The sequence below is a fragment of the Aotus nancymaae genome, unplaced genomic scaffold, assembly GCF_030222135.1.
Source record: "Aotus nancymaae isolate 86718 unplaced genomic scaffold, 86718_ANA_hifiasm-v0.15.2.pri h1tg000004l, whole genome shotgun sequence".
Classification (NCBI taxonomy): domain Eukaryota; kingdom Metazoa; phylum Chordata; class Mammalia; order Primates; family Aotidae; genus Aotus; species Aotus nancymaae.
The window spans coordinates 65,777,294-65,798,041 of NW_026988415.1; the positions used below are offsets into that span (position 1 = coordinate 65,777,294).

At 38.4% G+C, this 20,748-nt stretch overlaps 1 protein-coding gene across 10 annotated transcripts in view; it reads right to left on the reverse strand.

Annotated features, from left to right (window-relative positions):
• Positions 1–2,817: 2,817 nt before the first annotated feature.
• The window catches only part of ATP7A (ATPase copper transporting alpha), a 173,039-nt gene continuing 155,108 nt past the window's right edge, over positions 2,818–20,748 (reverse strand). For 9 of the 10 annotated variants that reach the window (XM_064362902.1, XM_012455754.2, XM_012455756.2 and 6 more), the window contains 6 exons: positions 16,682–16,828; positions 14,936–15,078; positions 13,187–13,390; positions 12,547–12,664; positions 7,557–7,659; positions 2,818–6,888 (listed from right to left, as the gene is read on the reverse strand). In XM_064362902.1, the coding sequence (XP_064218972.1) occupies positions 6,612–6,888; positions 7,557–7,659; positions 12,547–12,664; positions 13,187–13,390; positions 14,936–15,078; positions 16,682–16,828 (992 nt within the window). In that variant the 3' untranslated portion in view covers positions 2,818–6,611. Of the gene's footprint in view, positions 6,889–7,556; positions 7,660–8,925; positions 11,836–12,546; positions 12,665–13,186; positions 13,391–14,935; positions 15,079–16,681; positions 16,829–20,748 lie in introns of those variants that run through there. The other variant, XM_012455758.2, reaches the window with a different exon arrangement.

Sequence of the window (20,748 nt, forward strand, 5' to 3'; positions counted from 1 at the left end):
CAGGCTGGTCTTGAACTCCTGGTCACAAGCAATCCTCCGATCTCGGCCCATTTCAGACTTCTAATCTTCAGAACTGTAAGATAATAAGTTGGTTGTAACACACTATGTTTGTTGTAATTTGTTACAACAGCAATAAGAAACTAAAATAGTCACCCAGCTGGTAAGTGGTAGAGTTAGTATCTTGCGAATAGGTGTGGTAGATTCCAAAATCAGCACTCTTTCCATCACTATGGGGATGTGGTAGTTTTAAAGAAATCGTGGATTCAAAAGTGGAAGGCAATGAGCTATAAAAAGCAAGAAGAGCGTGGGAGTGCTGATGATGGGGCCTACTTATCCTAACTGGAATGAGATGGTATCTCATTGTGATTTTGATTTGTATTTTCCTGATGATTAGTGATGTTGAGCATTTCTTCATACACCTGTTGGCCATTTGTATGTTTTCTTTTGAGAAATGTCTGTTAATGTCTTTTGCCAATTTTTAATAGGGTTTTTGCAGTTGTTTAATTTCCTTATATATTCTGAATATTAACCCCTTGTTAGATGTAGAATTTGCAAATATTTTCTCACATTATGTAGGTTGTCTCTTCATTATGTTAATTTAGAATATCTATTATTAAAAAAAAAACAAGTGTTGGCAAGGATGTGGAAAAAAGGGGAAATAGTGACACACTGCTGATGGGAATATAATACAGCCACTATGGAAAACAGTACAGACGTCCCTGAAAATATTAAAGATAGAACTGCCATATGATCCAGAAGCCCCACTACTGGGTGTATTTCCAAAGGAAACAAAATCAGTACATCACAGAAATTTGCACCTCCATGTTTACTGCAGCACTATTCACAATAGCCAAGACTTGAAATCAGCCTAAATGCCCAATACCAGATGAATGGTTAAAGAAAATATGGTATATCTACACAATGGAATACTATTCAGCCATAAAAATAATGATATCCTGTCATTTGAGACAAGATAGATGATCCTGGAGGATGTCATTAAGTGAAATGAGCAGACATAGAAAGGCAAATACTACATGATCTCACTCATTTGCAGAACCTAAAAAAATGTTGATCTCATAGAAGCAGAGAGTAGAACAGTGGTTACCAGAGGCTGGGGAGGGGTGGAGAAGGAATGATGGAGAGGTTGGCAACAGGTACAAAGTTACAATTAGATAGGAGGAATGAGTTCTGGTATTCTATTGCACAGTAGGGTGACTATGGTTAACAGTAAGGTAATTGTATGCTATAAAATAGCTAAAAGAGAGGCTTTTGAATGTTTTCACCACAAAGAAATAATAAATTCATAAGGTGATGGATATGCTCACTGCCCTGATCTGATCATTATACAATGTATACATGTATCAAAACACTGAATTGTACCCCATAAAAATGTACAATTATGTATCAATTAAGATTTTTTTTAAAGAAATTGAAGTTTTGATTGGGTGAAGTGAAGCAAATAATTTTGAAGTATTGGCAGCACTTCGGTTAACAGGCAGGCCTTACTGCAGAGAGAGTGATGACAATTAAAAGCTTGGAACCATTAAGGGCAATAGGTACAGTATGCCAAAGACTACTCAACCTACTTCAAACTTTCCAGAGGGAGATTGACTGTACAGATGTTTTCAGATTTCTTAAACTGCATGAGACCCTCCTTTATACTAGCAACTTCACTTAAACCTTCTTTTCAGAAGCCTTGCCTTTTATCTCTCACTTTATGTTTACGACTAGGAGTCACACCTAGGAAGGTGAAGCTGTTAAACAAGTAGGGCTGGCTGGCCCTAGTCAAATTTGTGAAAGAGGCAGCTCTATTTCTCTTTAATTTGAGCAGGGACTTTGATGGCTTAATGTAGCAGGCATTTTCCAACAGAAGGGTTTTTGTTTTGTTGATCTGGAAGGTTTTGAAGGCTCACCTGGGAGGTAGCCATCACTGCACATCCTTCTCTGAGGTCAGGGTGCCAATAGGAAAGAGAGGCTGGCAAGCTGAGTGGATGCCCTGGGTACTTTACTTTTTTTTTTTTTTTTTGACACAGTTTTGCTCTTGTTACCCAGGCTGGAGTGCAATGGCACCATCTTGGCTCACCGCAACCTCTGCATTCCGGGTTCAAGTGATTCTCCTGCCTCAGCTTCCCAAGTAGCTGGGATTACAGGCATGCACCACCATGCCTGGTCAATTTTGTATTTTTAGTAGAGATGGTGTTTCTCCATGTTGGTCAAGCTGGTCTTGAACTCCTGACCTCAGGTGATCTGCCAGCCTCGGCCTCCCAAAGTGCTGGGATTACAGGCATGAGACACTGCACCCAGCAGGGGATTTTACTCTTATGTAGCCATTTCCCATCCTATCTCCTCACCCTGAGTAAACTCAAGGATTTTTGGGGAAATGGAAATTAGTTTTTCCTCACAAATAAGTTAACAATGCTTTCCTTAACTCAAAAAGGAGTGTTTGGGTATGGGAATGTATCTTGGGTGGGAACTTCAAACACTCTATATAGGGCTCCCCAATGGCGAGAAAACCTCTTTTCTCTGTTTAGCTCATTCGGAGTAGACATTCTAGCAAGAATGTATTAGAGACTACAAAGGAAAGGAAAACAATAATATTTCTTTCTTTTTTTCTCATCCTCACTGAATGATATGGCAGGTGAAGTGGAGTCCGAAGGAAAATAGATTTCTTCCCTCCCATCCTTAACGAATATGTAGTGCTGCCTATAATCCAGCCCCATCATAGATGAACAGTTGGAAAAAAAAATCTAAAAACATAACAAAGGTAGTTCAGAACTGCTGATAGAGATGATTTAACAAAAGAGACAGACAAAAAAAAATTTTCACACTATAATTATAAAGTTGAAGGCACATCCTTGGCAGAAATATAATCAATTACATGCTTATGAAAAACAAATTACCGAATATCTTAACTACAGTAGATGGATATTGCACAACATTGTCCACTGCTGTTTTGGGTATCAAATAATCAATGTTTAACAATGTTTAGCTAAACATTTCTTTAACTAAAAACATAAGGTTGAGACTCCTGGTTTTGGCTACAAAAGGCATTTGTTATCAACACTGTTAAAGAAGCTCTTTTAACTGAAGAACAAGAACTCATGCTTTGTGCTCTATCTGGTTTACTTATACCAGATGGAGGGACTGCAGAAAGTTAATGTAAAAATAGGTAATAATTTGGCATGAATCTATATTTTTTCTATTTTGTAAAATAATACTTTAAAATATAGAAAAGAAACAAAACAAACAAAAACCCAAAAGGAGTGATTCCAGGAATGTCTTTATTCTTTTTAAAATAACCAGTAACCAGATGCCTCAGCCAGAGAAAATAACAAAATGGAGTAAAATAAATATCAAGAAAAATGATTTCAAAGCATGATCCATAAGTAATAGAAAAAAAACTCTTAACATATTTTTGATTTTAAGCTGTATACAGAAAAATACGCACACTTAAAGTTTTAGAAACATCTTGTCCACAGTGCTATTTTAAGCATTCTATATATCTAAATACAGAATATTTTTTAAAAAATTAAAATATAAAATTACGTGTTCACAAGGCATGAAATTTGACATTCTAAAATGCTGATACTAAACTAGGAAAAATAACATTTCTATTTTCACAAATGACAACCATACATCTTAAGACTACAACACTACTACTCTAGCTGTGTTTTAATCTTTGAAATTCAAAAGGCATCTTTGGATATTTAAGTTTAAGGTGCCCCATAGGTGAGTCTGAACCAGCACTGGATATTAAAGTATCCTTGTTATCTCAGACTAAGGGCATGGTTGTTGAGTGAATACAGAAGAGTGATAAATGAAATACATATAGAGAACTTCCAATATTTAAATATCAAGTTCAAATATAAATCCATTTCCCTTCGGTATGGTAATATGTGCATAGGTATGTGTATGTACATATATAAGTGTATATATATATGTATGTCAATACACACAAACACACATTTATAAAATTTGTTCTCATTAGTAACTCCTGACTTAAAGCTAGGTACTAACTTAAAGCAATATTTTTGATTCTCTCCATAATCACGTCTTTCTCCTGTGATAGTCTCTCTCTAAAACTAATGAAAGTTCAAGATTGCAAAAAAGACTTGTGGTAGAGGATTCAAATGTGGCTACATGTTACTTAAAGCAGGACTCTGTCTAAACAGCATGTTTTCTGTTCTTGTAGTAAGAGCTGACATTATATCTTTGATTATTTCAAGACCACAAGCTGCTATTCCCACTGTCCCACAATATGCATACAAGACCAAGAGGATGACTCAAAGGCACACATAATAATGGAAGAGTAACTGGCTGTGTTCAACTGCTTGAGGTGTGTGGGAGAGAGAAGGAGGGATGCTTCTTTTTTCAACATTTGCCCTATCAGCTGTGTCTTCCAGAAGAAACAAATTGTGTTATAAGATGCGCCACTGGAATTAAAATGATAAATAATAAAACTCAAACTGAAAGCATGGAGGATGGCATAGGCATTGGTCTTTAAAAAGGGCCTAGATATACAAACTCATTAATATTTCATTGAAAAGGGTTTGCCTTTCTAGATCAATAGCACCTTCATAAAAAGCTTCAGTCCTCTCTTTGAGATAGCTGAGACAGAAATTAGATCTTTTCTAAATCTGAAAGACAGCATGGAATAAGACTGTAAACTTTGCGTGTGTATATATGAAAGGATAAAAGAGAAAATAGGTAGGAAAGGAAGAACTACATCCCCTACTCCCACCCGATTTTAAGACTCTGCTTTAGAAAAATGATTTTTTGTATTTATTATTGACATCAAGGGGAGAAAAGAACTAACATTTACTGAGTACAAATCCTATGTGCCAGATGTTGGGTTAGCAGCAGCTTTGCTTATGGTAATGGGAACAAAATGTTAGAAATTTACTTATGAGTCCTCTTCATTTACATATTCTGAATATGAAATCCATCTTGTAACAAAAAAATAAATTTAAATAGTCTTATAAGTACAAGATCTCTGACCAGTGTGTTAGCTACCAGGCACTCACAAGGGAATTTCTAAATCCATTTAGCAATGGGAACAAGCTCCTAAATTTGCCAACCACACTAACTAGGCAAGAAAAATGTTTTATTTAAACAAGAGTAAAGTACATATTTGGCTAAAAAGCATCATAACCTAGGGAAATTTTAGTTTCTGTATTATGATTTTACTGTATATTTTGGTAAACGGAGCCTTGTGTAATAGCATTATTTTAAAAGTCTTTTTGAGAGGTTATCTGAAACACTAAAAGATAAATAAAATCTATTAAATTATATATACTAGCAAAGTGATTGTACTCAATTCAAAAAATACAAATTTAGAGGCCAGGCATGGTGGCTCACGCCTGTAATCCCAGCACTTTGGGAGGCCAAGGCAGGCAGATCACCTGAGGTCAGGAGTTCCTTAAGACCAGCCTACCCAACATGGTGAAACCCCATCTCTACTAAAAAATAGAAAAATTAGCTGGGTGTATTGGGGGGTACCTGTAATCCCAGCTACTCAGGAGGCTGAGGCAGGGAGAATTGCTTGAACCCAAGAGGCAGAGGTTTCAGTGAGCTAAGATGGTGTCACTGCACTCCAGCCTGGGCGACAGAGTAAGACTCCATCTCAAAAAAGAAAAAAAAATTAGTGAATCCAGGTAATTTTATATGACCTGTATATGTTAAAGATAATAGTGTTAATCTTTGAAAATCTGTTGAGCAGAAAAGGCTCATAATGTTAAGTTTCCGGACTGAGATCAACAGACTACGAGAAGAACAACTTAGAGCCCAACTCGGCAGGAGTGAAATGAAACTGAGCACAGAGCTAGGAAAGTTGAAGGAATAATTTGATTTACTTTTTACTACAGTGGAAAGATGGGAGACAGGGAACCCTACAGACCTTTAAGTTCTTTTCAGCTACAAAATGTAAAAAGGAGCAAAATGTTAGAACAGTTGTCAGTTATTTTTAATCAATGAAAAACCACCTAAACTTGGTTAGCTTAAAAGAAAATAACAAAAGCATCTAAAAAAGCAACTGCAAGGACAAGGATGCAGGGAGAATGGGGGAAAGAAAGCCTGTAATAAATAAGGCACATCTATTTTTAAATAGTTGCAACTGTTTTCCTTCTAAAACTAGATGCTTTATACACAGTGCTTTGAATGTCATCGCTCCCCAATGAGGCAGGGATACAGGCTTGAGAGCATCTTCAATATCTTGAATTCAATAGCATGAATATCTTCAGCTCTCAAATCTTCAAATTTTTAAATATCTTCTTCTTGGGCCCTTTTTTGGTCAAATAAAAAAATATCACTTTAGCAGCAGTTCAGCAATCTCTAATTGTAGGGCTTGTTGTAAACCTCACTGCTCTGCCTTATCTGTTGTTAGTGAAAACAAAAATATACTGGAAATCCAGTTTAAATAAAGCTATGTTCAGCGCTGATGCCTTGAAAAAGATATTTTTGCCAATAGATAAACACAACTCAAACAGAATCTCTAATGTAAGAGCATGAGACCAACATAAAATCCTTCTACAGTATTTTGAAAAGTGAAGGTAACATCATGAATGCTGTGTCAGTGCATGACAAGATAAACTAGCAGCACTCTCTGTGGCCTTTCATAATGTAGTGTCATCATCTTCCCTGAAGTCACCCACCAGGAGTGAATGCTTGTCAGGTTCACTGGTAACAGCGCTGTTTAGGGAGCGTTTATCAGACAGTAGTGAGTTTATAGAGGCTCTGCTATAATTAACAATCCGGTCCAGCAAACCTAGTTTAGGAGAATTTCTTGAGGTATCATCTATTCCAACATGAACGCTGATTTCTGAAGGACTCTTCTGTCCTATCTGGCTCCGGGCAGGCAGTTCATAATTCTCATAAGTTGGTTTCCTGTAACTGGACACATGCAAAAGTACACCAGTTTGAAATAACTGAAAGTAAATGAGATGACTGCTATGTGTACAAAAGAAAGAAGGAGATTTGCCTGATATGAAATGTATAAAGGTGATCACTGGTAGGAAAATAGCTTGAAATGAATTGTGTAGAGTCACATCATCAGAAATCCTACTTCTCAGAGCTAGTGAACTATATTTTATCCCAGTTAGTGCTTATGGTTGCTACGCATAAAGTACACAAAGTAACAATTACATAACAATTACAGAGTCTTGCTCTGTCGCCTAGGCTGGAGTGCAGTGGCATGATCTCAGCTCACTGCAACCTCCGCCTCTCAGATTCAAGAGATTCTCCTGCCTCAGCCTCCGGAGTAGCTAAGATTACAGGCGTCCACCACCAGGCCCAGCTAATTTTTGTATTTTTAGTAGAGATGGAGTTTCACCATGTTGGCCAGGCTGATCTTGAACTACCGACCTCAGGTGATCCACACGCCTCAGCCTCCCAATGTGCTGGGATTACAGATGTGAGCCACCGCACCCGGCAGCTAATAATAATTCTTATCAAGAATGGTTTGGGCTTATCATTGATCAATACAAGAATGAAGCCTACCAAGAATGACTGGATGATAAAAGGAATACAAAATACACATGTGAGCAAGCTATCATACTTACAGTTTAAGGAAGAGAGAAGAAAGTACTACAGAAACAGATGAAGCAGCCATTGCTGCAGATCCCATCCAGGGCTGCAAAACCAAACCAATGGGCATAAAAACTCCTAGGAAACAAGGATGGATTAGTTAGAGTAGATAATACTAAATAGATTATCAATGTGTTTCTAACATACATGCAAATCATATCTTTGATATTTCTTCAGCATTTATCCTCTTGGTGATGGAGATTTTTCTTGTTGCCATTTGTTCACTAATAGAGTGTTGCTGTTAAAATTCTTGTACATGTCTCCCCGTGCCCATATTTCACAGTTTCTCTAGGGTATATACCTAGGGGTGAAACTACTGGGTCATAACATGGGCACATCTTCAACTTAACGTGGATATTCTTCAGTTGTTCTCCAAAGTGGGTGTAGCAATTCCTAATCCCACCAATAACGTACAGGAGTTCATGTTCTACAATCTCATCCACACTTGGTTTTGACAGACATGTGACTGTTTGCTCATATGATTAGGATGAAATAGAATTATATATATATATATATATATTTTTTTTTTTTTTTTGAGACGGAGTCTTGCTCTGTTGCGAGGCTGGACTGCAGTGGCACAATCTCGGCTCACTGCAACCTCCGCCTCCTGGGTTCAAGCGATTCTTCCGCCTCAACCTCCCGAGTAGCTGGGACCACAGGCGCATGCCACCACACCTGGCTAATTTTTGTTTTTGTTTTTGTTTTGAGATGGAGTTTTACTCTTGTTACCCAGGCTGGAGTGCAATGGCGCAATCTCAGCTCACCGCAACCTCCGTCTCCTGGGTTCAGGCAATTGTCCTGCCTCAGCCTCCTGAGTAGCTGGGATTACAGGCACGCGCCACCGTGCCTAGCTAATTTTTTTGTATTTTTAGTAGAGACGGGGTTCCACCATGTTGACCAGGATGGTCTCAATCTCTTGACCTCGTGATCCACCCGCCTTGGCCTCCCAAAGTGCTGGGATACAGGCTGAGCCACTGCGCCAGGCCTAGAATTATATTTTTCTACCCTTTTTCTTTTTTAGACAAAGTCTTGTTCTGTCACCCAGTCTGGAGTGCAGTGGCACAATCTTGGCTCAATGTAACCTCTGCCTCCTGGGTTCAAGCAATTCTCCTGCCTCAGACTCCCAAGTAGCTGGGACTAAAGGCGCATGCCACCATGCCCGGCTAATTTTTTGTATTTTAGTAGAGATGGGTTTTCATTGTGTTGCCCAGGCTAGTCTCAAACTCCTGAGTTCAGGCAATCTGCCTGCCTCAGCCTCCCAAAGTGCTGGGATTACAGACGTGAGCCAGCGCACCTGACTTATTTTCCTACGTTTTCTATAGTGATCATGTATTACTTGTGTCATTCTTTTTTTTTTTTTTTTTTTTTGAGACAGGGTCTCGCTCTGTCGCCCAGACTGGAGTGCAATGTACAATGGTGTGATCTCGGCTTACTATAACCTCGCCTCCCGGGTTCAAGTGATTCTCCTGCCTCAGTCTCGTGAGTAGCTGGGATTACAGGTGCATGCAACCATGCCTGGCTAACTTGTATAATGCTTCAAAAATCACTTGCTCCATGAATTAATCTTACTGAACTTAGATTGTTCTTTTGCTCTTTGTCCTCTCAGCATTTGTGTGTCGTTGCTGATAGACAGTTTTGTAATTGTTCTCATGTCATTTCATGTCTTTCCTTGGCTCTCAAACAGGAGAGAACAAGAAGAAAATGATAATTATTTCTCTTATGTCATTACTAACTCCTACCAGGTCCCTAAGTTTAGGAGATTCTCAGATGCTTATTAAATAACTCTAAATTCCTTTTTCTCAGTTATATCCTTTTTTCACTCTCTCTCTCATCTTGTCTCTCAACCTAAAAAAAAAACCAGTGGACTATTACAGAATATTAAGTGAAGAGCAGAAAATTCTCTGTACGCAACAATCACAACTATATAACAAGACAAAAACTGATGCAGAATTAAAGGAAAAAAAAGACTAGAAGAAAATATACTTGTATAATTCTTTTTTTTTTTTTTTAAAGAAAGAAAAAGAATAAAGAAGAGGAGGAAAAACGAAGAGAAAGAGAGAGAGAGAATGGGAGTATTGCTTTCTTGCTCAGGCTAGAATGCAGTTTAGTAATGGGTATTGAAAACCTCTTTTATACCAATAATTATACTTGATGTAAACAGGAAGGAATAAGGGAAGAAAATAACAAACGAACAGCCAACCAATATTTCATTTAAACCTATGAAATGCTATGCGATTACTGAGGAGTGATTTACTTCCAATTATGTAGTCACTTATGGAATAGGTGTGAGGTGGTAATGTATGTTTTGTGTATTTGAAGTGGAGAGTTCTAAAAATGTTTATTAAGTTTACTTGTTCCGGGTCTGAGTTCAAGTCCTGGATGTCCTTGTTAATTTTCTGTCTCGTTGATCTATAAAATCTTTAGCTCTTCTTGTTACATTGATCCTTTTGCCATTATGTAATGTCCTTCTTTGCCTCTTTTGTTCTTTGTTACTTTAAAGTCTACTTTATCAGAGGTGAGAATTGTATCTCCTGCTTTTTATTTGTTTATTTTTACTCTCTGATTGGTTGATAAATCTTCCTCCTTCTCTTTGAGTCTTTGTGTATCGTTGCATGTGAGATGGGTCTGGATGCAGCATAGCAATGGGTTTTGGCTTTTTATCCGATTAGAATATATATAACTTTAATACTGGCATTTGATGCTAGCTGGCTGTTTTGCCCATTAGTTAGTGTAAATTTTTCGTTGTGTTGATGTTCTTTTCTTTTTGATATATTTTTGGAAAGGCTGATATTGGTTGTTCCTTTATATGTATAGTGCTTCTTTCAGAAGCTCTTGTAAAGCAGGCCTGGTGGTGGTGAACTCTCTAAGTACTTGTTTGTTCGCAAAAAAGATTTAATTTTTCCTTCGCTCATAAAGCTTAGTTTGGCTGGATAGGAAATTCTGGGTTGAAAGTTCTTTTCTTTAAGGATGTTAAATATTGGTCCCCACTCTTTTCTGGCTTGTAGGGTTTCTGCTGAGAGATCTGCTGTAAGTCTGATAGGTTTCCTTTTATGGGTAACCTGACCTTTCTCTCTGGCTGCCCTTAGTATTTTCTCCTTCATTTCAACCCTAATAAATCTGGCAATTATGTGCCTTGGGGTTGGTCTTCCTGAAGAATATCTTTGTGGTGTTCTCTGTATTACCTGGAGTTGAATATTACCCTGCCTTGCCAGGTTGGGAAAATTTTCCTGAATGATATCCTGAAGAGTATTTTCCAACTTGGATTCATTCTCTTCATCACATTCAGGTACACCTATCAAACGTAAATTAGGTCTTTTCACATAGTCCCATATTTCCTGGAGACTTTGCTCATTCCTTTTCATCCTTTTTTCTCCAATCTTGTCTTCTCGTTTCATTTCACTGAGCTGGTTCTCGACTTCTGATGTCCTTTCTTCTACTTGATCAATTCGACTGTTTAAACTTGTGCATGCTTCGCGAAGTTCTCGTGTTGTGTTTTTCAGCTCCATCAATTCACTTATATTACTCTCTAAATTGTCCATTCTCGTTAACATTTCGTCAAACGTTTTTTCAAGGTTCTTAGTTTCTTTGCATTGGGTTAGAACAAGTTCTTTTAATTCACAGAAGTTTCTTATCACCCACGTTTTGAAGTCTGCTTCTGTTATTGGAACACACTCATAATCTATTAAGCCTTGTTCCGTTACTGATGAGGAATTGTGATCCCCTGTAGAGGGAGAGGCATTCTGATTTTGAGTATTCTCTGCCTTTTTACGCTGATTTCTTCCCTTCATTATATATTTATCCGTCTGTTGTCTTTGTAATTACCGACTTTCTAACTAGGTCTCTGAGCAGACGTCCAACTTGTTAATTCCCAGCGCCGAAATCTGAGCAGTCCACTGCGCCAGCCAAAACCGCGGTGTTAAGATTGATGGTGCTTTTCTGCCCGGGAATCTCCGGACTCTGCACCAAAAACTGGCGCGCTAAGGCACCAGCAAAACCGCCGCGCCGGCCACAAGAGTCGCCCTGGCGACACGTGGGGCTTCTCTGCTGGGAATCTCCTGGTCCGTGAGCAACAAATATTCGTCTGAAAGTGTGGCGTCCTCTCGTTCTCTGCGCTTTCACTGGGAGCTAGGAGCCCGAGCTGCTAGTGATCAGCCATCTTGGATCTCTCTCCGTATAATTCTTTAAAAATCAGTTGCTCCATGAATTAATCTTGCTAACAGTATTTGTGTTTGAGTAGTCAGATTAAAGGTAAATCTGTTTAGAAAAAAAATTAATTAGTAAGCCAACAAATACATATCTCTGTGCAAATATGTGGAGAAATAGATGAAGCAATGTGGCAAAATATCATCAGTTGGTGAGTTTAGGTGAAAGGCATACAGATTTTCATTGTACCATTTTTTTCAATGTTTTTGTATGTTTGAGATTTTCCAAAGTACAAAGCTGAAGGCTGAGAGCGGTGGCTCATGCCTGTAATCCCAACACTTTGGGAGGCCAAGGCGGGTGGATCACCTGAGATTAGGAGTTCAAGACCTACCTGGCCAACATAGCGAAACCCCATCTCTAGTAAAAATACAAAAAGTAGTCAGATGTGGTGGTGGGCACCTATAGTCCCAGCTACTCAGGAGGCTGAGGCAGGAGAACTGCTTGAACCCAGGAGGCGGAGGTTGCAGTGAGCCAAGATTGCACCACTGCACTCCAGCCTGGGCAACAGAGTAAGACTCCGTCTCAGAACAAACAAACAAAAAAGTTAGAGTGAAAAAAATCTGTCAGAATGCTTATATATTCTTAAGCTATGATAAACATTACTGAAAATTAAAATGATTGATTTTAACATTACCTTTTACCATGCCAGCAGGCTACAAACAAAAACTAAGCTCAAAACTAAGAAGAAGAAGACAGGCTTCCAATATGTTAGGTCTCTAATGACTTCAGTGGAAAAAGCGATACTAGCTAAGAGTCACATACCAGCAGCTATGGGAATTCCAACCAGATTATAAATTAGAGCAAAGACAAAATTTATCCGAATCCTCTTGACTGTCTTTCTTGATAAGTCGATACTTGCCACTACATCCAGAAGATCGTTCTGAGAACAGAAATATTTGTGATATTAGTAAGAGACTCTAACTGAACCAGTAACTTTTACATTTGATACTGTGTATACTGAAGATTACATCTACCTTAGAGTAATATGTGAATTAACTACAAATCTCAGATAATGCTAAAACTTGGACTCAGCCTCAGAAGGTGTTTTTTAGAAATTTTCCTCAGGGTTCTGAAAACACTATTGGGGTATATGCTGGCACGAGGATTAAATCTACTTAAAATAATCTCAGCAACTATTTGTTGAAGATCATTTTATTCTAAATCCATTCTTAATTTTATTCTTCACTTTAGAAACTTATAATTCTCACTTGCTTATTAGCTGCGTTGAGAAAGTCAGACGGTAATTAGCACGACTTCCCATACTCCCACTCCATATTCTCAAAATCTTAATGGCCGAGAGCATGAACTTTAAGACAGAATTGTGCTCAATATACTTTATGACACTATCATTGACCATGTAGGGCAGTCTCATACTCCTCAAAGGTCAGGCCATGGCACTTACCCTTATCAAAACCACATCAGCTGCTTCAATGGCTACATCTGTGCCTGTGCCAATGGCAATTCCCACATTAGCCATTGCCAGAGCCGGGGAGTCATTGATTCCATCTCCCACCATTGCTACCCGTTTCCCCTCCTCTTGAAGTTGCTTCACTTTAGCAACCTTGTGAGAAGGTAGAACTTCAGCAAACACCTTAGTAATGCCAACCTATGTGAGGAAAATAAACTCAATTCATTTCGAAAAAATAATAATCAGTACCTGAAACATAATTGAGCAATAACAAGCCATCAGTTTTCACTCACCAGATATCCACACTGTAAAAGACTGATAAAATCTAATGATAGGAAGAATGTGGAGAAATGAGCTCTCTTATATACCAGAGGCTGATGTGTAAACTGGGACTCTTTTTGGAGGGCATTAGGTAGCATCTATCAAAGTGTGAGCATCATTTGGTCTAGCAGTTTCACGTCTAGCTCTATTTTGGACAGACTTGTATATGTACAGAAAGATACATGTCCAAAGATGTTCATTATTGCCTTGTTTGCAAAAACAAAATTTTCAAAACCATCCAAATTTTCAAAACCATCATTAGGGAAATGGTTAAATAAATTATAATACATCCATACCATAGAATTTCATGCAGCAGTACAGAAAGAGTAAAATAACTTTCTTTTTTTTTTTTCCGAGATGGAGTCTCGCTCTCTCACCCAGGCTAGAGTGCAATGGTGCAATCTCGGCTCACTGCAACCTCCACCTCCTGGGTTCAAGCGGTTCTCCTGCCTCAGCCTCCTGAGTAGCTAGGATTACAGGCACGCACCACCATGCCGGGCTAATTTTTGTATTTTTAGTAGAGATGGGTTTCACCACATTGGCCAGGCTGGTCTCCAACTCCTGACATCATGGGATCCGCCTGCCTTGGCCTCCCAAAGTGATGGAATTATAGGCATGAGCCACCATGCCCTGCCAAAATAACTTTCTATGTTCAGATATGGATGAAGCTCCAAAGTATATTGTTAAGTAAAAAAAGCAAACTACTAAAAAATCTGTTCAAAATGATCTGATGTTGAAAAGACCAGAATTATACTGTATATGTACTCTGTATATGCACATATGTGCATAAGAAAAAGTGGCAGTGTGGGGATCAGTAGGACTGGACGGAGAGCATGGGGAAAAAAGGACAACATTTTTACTTTATATCCTTCTGTATTTTTTACACAAGAATGTATTAATACATTACTTGCATCATTTATTAGAAGAAGGGAGAAGGCATTCCAAAGTTAAAAAGATTGAAAAATTTTAGAGGTAAGGCAAATGTGGGAGTCAGGAGCAGAAAAATGGCATGTCAAAGTACTGCATTAGAAAAATAGTTCCATCGGTGGTGTTTAGGATGGACTAGAGAGGGATGTGTGTGGAGCTATTTCTGTGTTTCAGGTATGAGATCAAGAGAGCCTGGCTTAGGTTGGCAGCACTGGTAAAGAATATGAGCAACATTTCAAAGGATGCATCAACAGGAGCTGGTGTACAGTGTCACACAAGCATCCCATAAACTAAGCAAATACCTTTTTACTTATAACAGTAACACACAAAGCCCAAAGTCCTTCCAGCAAAGCATGGTAAATTTTCTTGAAGGAACCAGATAGGACTACTCAGTGATAATGAAAATAGTAGGTAATGTAAATTTCTTAGCATTTGAAGGCAAGACATAAAATGTATATCAAGAATTAGAAGTTATCACATACCCCTATCAATTACCTGAGAAGCAATAGATCTGGCTGTTTTACTGTTGTCTCCAGTCATCAGAACTACTTCTAAGCCCATAGATTTCAGAATATGGACAGCCAGCTCTGCTTCAGGCTTCACTGTGTCTGCAATGGCTATCAAGCCACACAGCTCATCTAATATAGGAACAGCACAAAATAAGAGAACTTGGAATATGGTGAAAGCAGAATACCATTTTGACTTGAAATTTCAGAATGAAATGAATTTTGTTAAGTAAAGTTGTTCAGGGCATGGCTTAACTTAAAATATCTCTGAGCTCACACAGACTAATACTACAAACTCTGTAGCAAGCCTCCATATTTGGTTATGAAAATTTCAGAGTGATGTAGGGGTTACTAATAGAGTAATGATAGGAAAATAGAAAGAGAGGCCTTACTGGATATTAAAAGATCCTTTTTATTCCTTAGAAAGGTTATTTTCCAATAGCCTCAAACACTTCATCTAATGTAAAGGTAAATGAAACTGAAGACAAACTTTTTTCTTTTTAAAGTAAAGGGTGGGGGGGGGCGGTAAGAGATAAAATAGGCACTTTATAGTGGGAAAGATATTACCATAAATTTTATTATTTTATTCTATTTACAAAATAAAAGTAAAATGGTATTCTCTGCTTCTTCCAGACCTAAAAAGGCCATAGTAAAATACTGCCTTCATACTTAGCAAATATTGTAAATGTTGAGTGGAATTAATCTCACAACTAGAAATTTACCCTAAGAAATAATTTAACAAAAGAAAGCACATATAACCTCAAAGATGTTTCTTGTAGTGTCATCTACAATAGTGAAATATTAGAAACAACCTAAATTTCCAACAAGAGGGTAATGATTATAGTGTGTAAGTTTGAGAAATTATGCAGTATTATAGAAAAATTATATAGCAACGTTAGAAAGCATTAACTAAAATAAAGCATGATAAAATAGTATGTGTTCAAGTGTTTTTAATTATTATTCAACTTTATTGAGGTAAAATTTAACTATGATAAAATGTACCCAGTAAAAAATGGTCTATGTACTAATACTGTAATTCTGCAAACACACACACACACACACATTACAACAAAACTAGGAATGGAATGTACAAAATTAAAATGGACACTGTGGGCTAGGTGCAGTGGCTCACACCTGTGATCCTAGCACTTTGGGAGGCTGAGGCGGGTGGATCACATGAGGTCAGGAGTTCGAGACCAGCCTGGCTAACATGGTGAAACCCCATTTCTACTAAAAATACAAAAAATTAGCTGGATATGGTGGTGTGTGCCTGTAATCCCAGCTACTTGGGAGGCTGAGACAGGAGAATCACTTGAACCCAGGAGGCAGAGGTTGTAGTGAGCTGAGATTGCGCCATTGCACTCTAGCTTGGGCAACAAGAGCAAAACTCCGTCTCAAAAAAAAAAAAAAAAAACCCTGACATTATGTTAGGATGATGGGATTATGAATATTATTTTACTTTGCTATTATTTTACTGTTATTTTTAGGTTTTAAAAAATCCTTGATTAGCTTTAAAACACAGGCTAGGGAAGAAAGTAACAAGGGCAGGCAAATGTGAGAGAATTTTAAATTAATCAATAATAATCATGTGTTGTTGACATTTTCATTTTGCATTCAAGATGCTTTTGAATAGCCCTCATAGTTCATAGTTCAGAGGTCTCTCAAAAATACATAAATTAATACAACAATAACAGATCATAACACTGAGTCATAGCATACTTATGGAAAACCTTACCATCAACTGCTACTAATACAGCAGTTCGACCTTTTCTTTCATGTTCAGTCATGAAATCATCTACATAGTTATTAATGACAAGACCATTTCTAATCATCCACTCCCGGTTACCAATGAGGACTTTATACTGCTGAGCATTAAGAGCATCTGAAAGTAAGCACAGAAATAACATTTAGTGATTTCAATTAATCTTTATAAAAACCCGTGAAGCAAGTTATTCCTGTCTAACCTTGCACAGTCACTATATTGTATTTTTTGAAGAACATAGCCTACAACAGTGATGTTCAAATTTTCTAAGAACATACTCTGCTCTTCCATGCCTCTGGGCTTCTGCATATATTGCTGCCTTCATTTGAAATGTTCTTATTCCTCCTCTCCAGACACCAAACTCCATCACATTCTTCAAGAGCCAGTTCAAATCTTAACTTTATTGGTGAGGCTTTCCCTTTAACCTTCCATAGAAATTCAATCAAATTAAAAAATACTTATTGTGCATCAGTAGCTGAATGTGGCTGGATGAAAATATATAATCAAGCTGACATCTCATTTTCTTTAAGTGGGCTCTTAGTGCTATCTGGAAACTTGACTATATTTTTGTAGTCCATTCATTCTCTATTTCTTCTAGATGGTTATTTCATACCTTCTCATCTCCCTTCAAATTTCCAACTTCTCCTGCCCCATCCTAATACCAGATGATGACTCTGCTTCCTACTTCAGAAAGAAAATAGAAGCAATCAGCAAAGAACTTCCATAGCTCTCATTGCCACATCCAGTCAACTACCTGTGCCTCTTGTGTCTGTGTATCTGGCTTCCCTTCTGTTATCATAAACTGATTCTGCTCCTAATTTAAGGCCAGCCTTTCTACTTGTGTACTAGACCCCCTCCTTTCCCTATTCTAGAACATCTCTCCAACAATTCTCCCTGCCCCCTCCTGCACAACTTTTCTATCTCTGCTGTACATTGTCCTAACTTAAAAAAAAAACTCTCTTGATCTCACACACCTCTCTAGATACCACATTTATCTGCTTCCGTACATAGCAAAACTCCCCAAAAGTATCTGTATTGGCTGTCTCCAATTCATATCTTCCCATTATCCTGTGAAACTACCCCAATAAAGCTTTTGACTCTAGTACTCCAATTAATTATTACACAGTCAGTGACCTTTACTTTAATAATCCTAATAGTTAATTCTCAGTCCTCATCTTACTTCTCCTATTAGCAGAATTTAACACAGCTGTTCATGCCCTCCTGGAACTATTTCCTTCATTTGGCTTCTACGATACCACATTCTTAGCGGTTACCACCTCATTGGCCATTTCTGGCCTTCTTTGCCCATCCCTCTTTATCTCCCTAACTTCTTAATTTGTAGTGTTGCAGGATTCAGTACTTAACTCTTTCCTTCCCTTTATCTACTCTCGCACCTTGGGGTTCTTATCCAGTCTCATGGCTTTAAATACCATCTATACCACTGTAGTCCAAGAGAACTTTCTGTGATATTGGAAATGTTCGTTCTATATCCGCTATGTTTAATACAATAGCCACTAACACGCAGATGTGACTATTGAGTACTAAAACGGGGCTAGTATGACTGAAAGATAAATTTCAAATTAAATTGAAATGAATTTAAATAGTCACATGTAATTAGTGGCTATTTTACTAGACACCACAGATCTATAAGCAGAGGAATCCCACATCTATCTCTCTGACCCATTTTGTTGCCTGGAACTCCAAACTTATGTAGCCAACTGCTTACTTGATATTTCCATTTATATGATATCTCCACTTGGGATATCTCTAATAGGCACTCAAACTTAACATGTACAAAACTGAACTCCTGATCTTTTTCCCAATACTGTCCCTCCTGTGGTTTTCCCCCATCTTATTTAAATGATAACTCCATCCTTCTAACTGCTTAGTCCACAAACCTTGGCATAATTCTTGACTCCTGTTTCTCTCATATGCCATATATATACAACCCATGAGAAAAATCTGTGACTCTCCCTTCAAGTCACATCTAGAATTCTACCACTTCTTACTACCTGTACTATACTGGTCCAAGCTACCATTATGTTTCACCTCGATTATGACAACATTCACCAACTCATCTCCCTACTTCTGCCCTTGCCCCACATCACCACAGTGTACTTTTGCCAGAGCAGCCAGAGTAATACTTTAAAAAAAATTTTTTTTTGAGATGGAGTCTTGCTCTGTCGCCCGGGCTGGAGTGCAGTGGTGCAATCTTGGCTCACTGCAACCTTCACCTTCTGGGTTCAAGCGATTCTCCTGCCTCAGTCTCACGAGTGGCTGGGATTATAAGTGCCTGCCACCATGCCTGACTAATTTTTGTATTTTGAGTAGAGATGGGGTTTCACCATGTTGGCCAGGCTGGCCTCAAACTCCTAACCTCAAGTGATCCACCCGCCTCAGCCTCCCAGAGTGCTGGGATTACAGGCGTGAGTCACCGCACCTGGCTTACTTTTAAAATATTACGTCAGATTTTGTTCCTTCTCTACTCAAAACCGTCAGATTGATTTTGTCCTTACATATCTAGTCCCAAACCACCTCTCTGACCTTGTCTGATACCCCTTGCCCACCCATTTACTCTGCGATTGCCACTATGTCCTCCTTGCCATTCCTCAAACAAGTCAAGCACACCCCTGACTCAAGGCTTTGGTACTTACTATTTCTCCTGCCTGGAATATTCTTGCCACAGAAATCCACATAGCTTTTTCTCTCATCCCCTCAGGTCTTCTTTCAAACACTACCTTCTCAGTGAGGTCTACCCTGATCACCCTATGTGAAACAGAACCCACTAATCCTAGCACCCCTATGCCCCTTGACCCACTTAATTTTTCTCCATAGCACTATCTCCATTGGACATATTATATTTTCTTATTTCCTCATTCTCTTGCATTCTTCCACCAAAAATGTAAGCTCCATGAAATAAGAACTTAGTTTATCTTTTTTACTGCTGATTCTTTAGTGTCTTGAACAGTGCACAACACACAGTCGGTGCTCAATAAAAGCTGTTAAATGAATTTCCTATTTGTCAGTGTGCTTGATACTAGAAGTTCATAGATAGATAATAAAGAAGTCACAGACTAGTAGAAACAGGCAGGTAAATAAACAATTATCATACACTGTCCTAGTACAATAACAGAGATTAAGTACAGTTATGATTCAGGAAGAAGAGCAAATACCTCTGCCAATATATGTCAGTCACTGAAGGTGTCACTGAAGAGAGATATAAGCTGGGTCTTGAAAGATAAGTATAAGTTCACAAGGCAGATGCCATTTGTGAATAAGAACATTAAATAGAGAAAACGGTAAATGAAATGATCTAATAAGCAGTAAATGACACATTATAAGGAAGAACTGTAAGTAGTTAGGTTGGGATGGAACATGGAGTACATATGCGGTAGTGAAAAAAGACAAGATGAGTGATGCAGGGAGGCAGGAGACATATCATGGGGAACAGATCTTAAAGTCCAGAGAGACTGGCCTTTGTCCAGTAGGAGACAGAGAACCATTAAAGCTGGGATCCTTAGCAGAGACCTGTGGATGGGTTTCAGGATACATGTGAATTTCTTGAAACAAAAATTTTCTGAGGGGTGGGCCCATAGCTTTCATCATACTCCTCCAAAGGTCTATGGCTCAAAAACAGCTTATAAACCACTGTAATAAGAGGTGTTGGTTAGAAAATGATATGTTTAGATTTGCCATGTTAGCAAAATCACTCAGTCACAAATTGGGAGGAAGGTGTTGGAATCCTTAGGTGGGTAGATCATGTTTTGGGGGCAGATGAACAGATCAGCATGGAGCCAAGGAAACAGGACGTGGCTAAAGATATGGATTTTGGAGTGGTAGTGGAAGTCTGTGGGTGGTAGAATAAGTGATGGGCATGAATAAGATTGTACAGAGAGAGTATGTATTATAAAATGAGAAAAAGACAAAGAACAAGACCCTGACAACATCCAACATTTGAGGGCAGGAGAAATGAGGAATCAAAGGACAATTAAAAGGAACAGCCAGGGGCGCGGTGGCTTACGCCTGTAATCCCAGCACTT